The 6,950-nt window shown below is 36.6% G+C and overlaps 1 protein-coding gene across 1 annotated transcript; it reads left to right on the top strand.

The window, feature by feature from the left end:
- Positions 1-218: 218 nt before the first annotated feature.
- LOC128885592 (larval cuticle protein A3A-like) lies at positions 219-902 on the top strand (the record flags this gene model as incomplete). Its single annotated transcript, XM_054139690.1, has 1 exon — positions 219-902. A coding segment is annotated over one exon (684 nt), but the record flags the coding sequence as incomplete, so codon positions are not given.
- Positions 903-6,950: the final 6,048 nt, after the last annotated feature.

Genomic DNA, 6,950 nt, shown 5'->3' with positions numbered 1-6,950 from the left:
CGTAGCCTACGCTACCGCGAGCGCTCCATCAGTATCCGCACGTCAGTGTTTTTCGTTAATATCTCCTCAACGAAGCCTCGGACAACAATTTCGCTAAGGAAAAAGTTGTTTCAAATCACCTCCCGAACCACCCCTTTCAAGGTGTTACAACATTTTTGGGACACCCTGTATAAAAAAGAGACTGATAAAACAAGTAAAACTAATGGTCGTTATCGATATTTCAGCTCGTCGTGTTCGTGGCCTTCGTGGGTGCCGCCAATGCCGGACTCCTACCCGCGGCTGCGCCCTTGTCGTACGCCCCAGCTGCGCACATCGCCTACGCCGCTGCACCTGTGGCCAAGGCCGTGGTAACAAAGACAGTGGACGCCGACTTCGACCCTCATCCCCAATACAGCTACGCCTATGATGTCCACGACAGCCTGACCGGTGACGACAAGAGCCAGCAGGAAACTCGCGACGGAGATGTTGTCCAGGGCAGCTACTCCCTCCTCGAGTCGGACGGAACCAGGCGCATCGTCGACTACACCGCCGACTCGGTCAACGGATTCAACGCAGTAGTGCGCAAGGAACCGGCCGCCGTCGCAGTCAAGGCCGTGGCCGCCGCTCCCATCGCCCACGCTCCAGTGACCTACGCCGCCTCCGCGCCAGTCCTAGCCGCCCCTGTCGCCAAGATCGCCACCCCCTACGCGCAAGCGTACTACGCCGCCCCTGCCGCTAAGCTCGCCGTCGCTCACGCCGCTCCCTTAGCCGCCTCCTACGCAGCGCCGTACGCAGTCGCCCACGCCGCCCCCGTCCACGTCGCCCACGCTGCCCCCATCGCCTACGCCGCACACCCCGCGCCTCTCGCCAAGTTCGCGGCCGCCCATGCCCTCACCTACGCCGCCCCCACGCACTACTACTAATGCGAGCTGGTGGCCTGCCGCTAACGGTATCGACTTAGGCTGAACTTTATTTATTTTTTTAGCAGACTTGTTTGCGACCAATTAAAATCGTTACAAGTGAATCAGAATTGTTATTTTTGGTGTGGTTATTTGGTATCATTTCCCATTGGGGATCCTTGTTGGGTAACGGGAGGGATGGTGGGATGGAGGAAGGATTTGGATGAGTGAAATTTGGGTTTTAGAGGATTTGTCTGATTAGGACAAGAGAATCATGATTCAACAAATTTAAACTTTTTTTTAAATTCCGCGATATCTACGAGGTGATTCTTGTAGGTGATTCTTGTAGAGTTTCTTGTCCTAAATACGAATCTGAAAATGAAGCTCCATCGCCCTTAGTTTTCGAGAAATACGAGATTTTGTAAAAACGGACGATTTTTAGAGAAAACGTGGTACTACTTGAAAACTACGAACGCTAGAAAGTTCTTTTTAGTCTTAAAAGATAGAAGAGTGTTTTCGTGAAAACATATTCCTTTAGAATTATCTGCGCTTTTGAATGCCTGTAAATGAACACCGAAGTTCAAAAAGTTGGCGACGCGAGTACTTTTCACGAAATACTTTTGTATTTTTATTTTTCTGCAAACATTTCTGAACAGAAAACCACCCGCGGTAAATGTTGGAACGTTTTCTAGTTCGTACAGATCCAGAAAATATTAATTTAGAACGCACGAATTCTGTTTGCCGGCGCGCAGACTTCGCTCGCTTTATATCGATGAACCAGGGCTGTCGTCATGCGTTCTACACAATCGTCGACACGTGCTTCAATAATAACTATCAAATTCTCGTAACTTCGATAAAATTCGCCCCACATTGACGAATAGAAAACCATTTTAAAGCTTAATGTTTCTACTTTTCGATACTTTAATCTTTTGTTATTTAAGTTAGTGTTTGGGGGGTAAACTCTGCTCTAAAGAGAGATTTTTTATAGATAGCAGTTTTCATTAAAAATGAACAACAAAATATACAATTATAGATTGAATTAATTGTTAAATAATTCAATTTAGATTTAAATAAAGTTTGCTCAATACCAAATTAGCAAAAGTCGAATAATTGAAGATACAAAAACGGGAAATTAATGATTAAAATTTAAGCAGTGCACAATTGTCTCCGTTTTGTTGAGTTGCAGTATAAATGAAATATTAAAAATGAAGAATTACTTATCTAAAACATGTAAATGTAATAGAAAAACCGATAGCGCGTGGCACCGATTAGGCGAATCCCGTAGCGACGGCCCTGACTGACCGAAACATAGCGAGCAATGGCTGTGCAGCGGCAAAACACCGTTCATGCGTTCCGAGTTGACGTTTTGTCAAACAGTATGGATTAGAAACCGTTCTAACATTTGCCGCGGGTGGTTTTCTCTTCAGAAATGTTTGCAGAATCCAATAACGTAGTGTAAAATCGATCTAGGTGAATAACTCTTCATTAAAATACAAAAGTATTTCGTGAAAACTTCACGCATCATCGCCTTTTTGAACTTCGGTGTTCATTTATAGGCGTTCAAAAGAGCAGATAATTCTAAAGGAATGTGTCTTCATATTCAGAAAACACTCCTCTATTTTTTAAGACTAAATAGAACTTCCTAGCGTTTGCAGTTTTCAAGTAGTACCACGTTTTCTCTAAAAATCGTCCGTTTTTACAAAATCTCGTATTTCTCGAAAACTAAAAGTGATGGAGCAATTTCACTTTCAGATTTGTATTTAGGACGAGAAACTCTATAAGAATCACCTAGTGGATATCGCGGAAAAAAATCATGTTGGACAGTGTAATTAAAAAAGTTCAAAAAATGGTCACCACCCGACATCGAGATATTTGAAATCGGTTTTTCCCAATTCTTTAGAATCGTTTGTACCCGCCGGAATCGCTTTTCTTTTCGTTCGTACCTCAATAGTTTAAATTATGCAGCAATTATTGATGCACGTAAGAGTGAAGTTCGTTAATTTTCAACTATTCAGGTACAAACGAAAAGAAAAACGATTCCGGCGGGTACAAACGATTCTAAATCGGGAAAAACCGATTTGAAACTTAACGAACTTCACTCTTACGGGTATCAACAATTGCTATAAAATTTAAACTATCGAGGGACAAACGAAAAGAAAAGCAATTCCGGCGGGTACAAACGGTTCTAAAGAATCGGGAACATACAGATTTAAAAAATTTTGAAAATTAACGAACTTCACTCTTACGCGGATCAACAATTGCTTGTAAAATTTAAACTATTGAGGTATAAACGGAACGAAAAGCGGTACAAACGGGTACAAACGATTCTAAAGAATCGGGAAAACTTGATTTCAAAAATCTCGATGTCGGGTTCTGACCATTTTTTTAATTTTTTTTAATTATTAATTGCTGGAAGTACAAACAAACTATTGGAGGTACAATCAGGTACTAACGAAATACTATCGTTTTCTATGAAAAAAAATTAATTTTTGAAAAGTCGAGTATTGATATACATTTATTTATTGAATATATAATGTATTAAATGATACATGATACATTTATTTATTTATTGATAACATACGTTTTTTCTTCATTATAGATATTATCTCCTTTGCTTTACTGTTTAAAATTGCGTATCTCGTTTTGCATGAATTGTATTAGAATTGTATTTATTAGACTACTGATTAGTTAATATTTATCACGTATTTGCTATATTCACTCGTATCATACATATGAAATCCGTAATATAATTATTATCTTCATTTATTCCTTTATTAACCATCTTCATACATTATTATTTTCCTTTGCCTCGTTCTACATCGAATTAAAATAAAATTTCTTCCTTCCAAATCACATTTCTTCTTATTCCTCGCTGTCGCGTTTCACAGTGTCGAAATTTTCTTTCCATTCGCGAATGCGTACACGTATATCGAGCATATTCCACAAAGAGTCCCGTCGCGCGCGTTGCCCCGATGTGCCCACTTCCAAAAAACTTAATCGTTCTGGTTCACTTTTATTATGCAATCATTTAAATCGAGGCCTGGAATTCGGACGCCTTTCTCCCCTGGTAATGGATTCAGCCCGTGCGATCAAAGATGAATTTCGTTATACGCGGCCCGTTCGTACGTTCGTTCGTTTTCCTCTTTTTGTTAAGCGCCTTCACAATATATTTCGCAACCAAACGAGACGGGCGTATGCGTCGCGATAAATACGTTTACTTTAATCTGTCTCCATCGATCGCGTTCGCAACGTTCAACTGTTCGTTCATCGCGAAAAGTGTTTTAAATTAGATTAAAATTTCTGGACTACTCGAAATATCCCTGGAACGTTCGAAACGATTTTTTCAACGAATATAATTTCATATAATTATATATTAGGTGAACCGGAAAATAATGTCGTTTTTGCAATTTTAAATACTTGTTTATCGTTCATCGGCTCATTGATTTTTATCGATCTGGTATTGACAATTTGCACACTAGATGCCAAAAGGCTATTGATAACGGGAGCGATTATACAATTAATAATTAAAAATAGAAATTTATAAAAAATTTGTTTGGATGTAATGTAAAAGAAACGACATTACTTTCCAGTCCTAATTCATGCAGGACACTGCAAGCCATTTCGACCACTTTTGGACGCGACCAATTTTTATTTGGCTGAAATTTTTTTATATTAATATAGTATTCTGCTAAATTCCTTTTTGTGAATTTTTACAGATTTTCTATATAAATAAAAAAAAAGTTATGAATTTAAAAGAAAAACCTCAGGCACCTCCTCCTTTCTGTGTTGTTATCTCAATTCGTTGTGGAGTAAAACGGTGGTGCTCAACCTGCGAGCTATTTGCGACCATTGTTTAAAAAATTGCTAGGCTTTTGTTGAGAGTTTCAAAAATTTTATTTCAATTTCATCTCAATTTCATTTCAATTTTATTTTAATTTTAATTCAATTTTATTTCAACAAGAACAAGTTTCGTTATAATTATAATAAATAAATGTGTTATTATTATAAATTAATGAACACTGCAACAAAATGAACATTCTGATTCTATTAGTATTATTTTATTTTTATTTCTTCAACAAGGTCTCCAATTAAAAATAAAAAAACCAAACTTCAAAGTCAGCCTTTGTACAAGGGAAGCTTGGCTAATTTATTGATTATACATTGGTACTAAATTGTAATTATAAATAAATATTTACATCTTTGTCATGATATCTTAATGAGAATGTTATCGATCGATTAATGAGACAATTAAGTTTCTGGTGAAAATGAATCTAAACATAACCGCATTCGGATTATTTTTTATCTCAAGAAGAACTTCATCAATCATTTAATGATACTCATTAATTAAGATATATTATCATACTCATTAATTAAGATATTAAGATAATTAGGAAATATCAAAATGTGAATTAAAATTGTTCTCTTATCTATATACCTTAATAACAGTGTTGTAATCAATGGAGTTGTAAAACTTCTGTGATGAAAATAAATTTAAAGACTTTTAATTACACATTAAAAAAAGAAAACAATTTCCAATTATCCATAAATAATGTAAATAAAAATAACTTAAAGGTGTTCGTACTTGGACTCGTTTCCATCAGAAACGGTCGAGAATTTGTTCATAATACTTTCATTAAGATATTAGGAAATAAATACTTTTTAATATTAATTAACGAATAACTTATTTCGAAGCTCGCTAGTCACTAATATCCCCTCTTGGAATTCATAATAACGTTCGAAGCTGTATCTCGCGAGCGAAACATTACTCGAATCGCCCACTTAAAATTAACATTACGCGATAATTACTGCGATCGATATTCTCATACATATTTTTTTTTATAACATCCGAGAGTACTTTTCAAGACGAATTCATTAAGCTTTAATGTATTTACAAGATTTTTATTAGTTTTCAAGCTATAACACTGCGTTCATTTTCAGAAGTTCATGAATTATGTATATTTCAGTAACGTTATTTCAAAAATCGTTATTTTTTTTTAATGATTTATAATTTCTGTCTTTATAACATATCAAATTATCAACAAATTCTTAAATCACATTTTCATTTAAATAAACAAAATTCACGTGAAAATCAGTATGTTAGATAAGGATTTGTGTTAAAATTACAAGCTTTTGATATCCTTTTCCATAAAATTGAGGTGGTTAATTTATATCGAAACACGCACACATGATTCATATTTACTCAAAAAACAATCAAACAAAGTATCGTTAAAATCCTCCATTAAATAAATCCACGAAACAACCTTCTTTCCATACTAAACACTTGGTATATTGAAAAAAAAAAAAGAAATTCTCGAGCACCAGACATTTTTCCATAGTGAAAGCCGTTGGTCCCCCTTAATGAATAATTTTATCAGCGTTATAGCAACGCTTTACGAGAATTACTTTCGGCGTAAATTTAAACAGATTTATTCGACCGCTGATTCGTATTGTAAAGTGAATGTAAAAATCACGCGGTCCCGATACCTCGTTGCCCGAACTCAAATACTCACTCATTCAATAACCGAGTCACGTAAACAATAGAGACAACTGCAGGTGCTATCGTGACCGAGGTACGCCTCTCATTTAAGGATTACAAAGGTTACGAGGCATTTTCTACGCGCACGACAATGAAAAATTGATGCGGCTATTACAAAAACCACGTATCCCGGATCCTACGGGTACGATTACTCACAGGAATAGTTTTCGAGCCATAGCGAACAATTGTCATTCCGTCAACTATGCGAATAAATTATCGCCATAGAATTACGTAAAGCGATAATTGCGAAACGTCCCAGATCTCTAAAATGGTGATTCGTTCGAAAACAATGCGAGGGACAAAATAAAAATTCTTTACTTCGGGTTGAAATTATCCTTTGCAGTGAAGAACTTTGCTTAACAACTTTGGTCGTCATGACACCCAGAAATGAGTGGCAGGATTTTTCATTAAGGAATTAAAAAAATGAATTCCAAAGATGAGAGAATAATGAAAATAAATCTGGATAAGATTTCTGAGTTTGATGTTGAATTATCTGATACTTAGAATACAATTTTTGGTCGACCTAAGACGACAGG

The sequence above is a fragment of the Hylaeus anthracinus genome, unplaced genomic scaffold (genome assembly GCF_026225885.1).
Source record: "Hylaeus anthracinus isolate JK02 unplaced genomic scaffold, UHH_iyHylAnth1.0_haploid 11981, whole genome shotgun sequence".
Lineage (NCBI taxonomy): Eukaryota > Metazoa > Arthropoda > Insecta > Hymenoptera > Colletidae > Hylaeus > Hylaeus anthracinus.
Note: the sequence above shows the minus strand (reverse complement) of the source record. Positions and strands in the feature narration are given on the sequence as shown.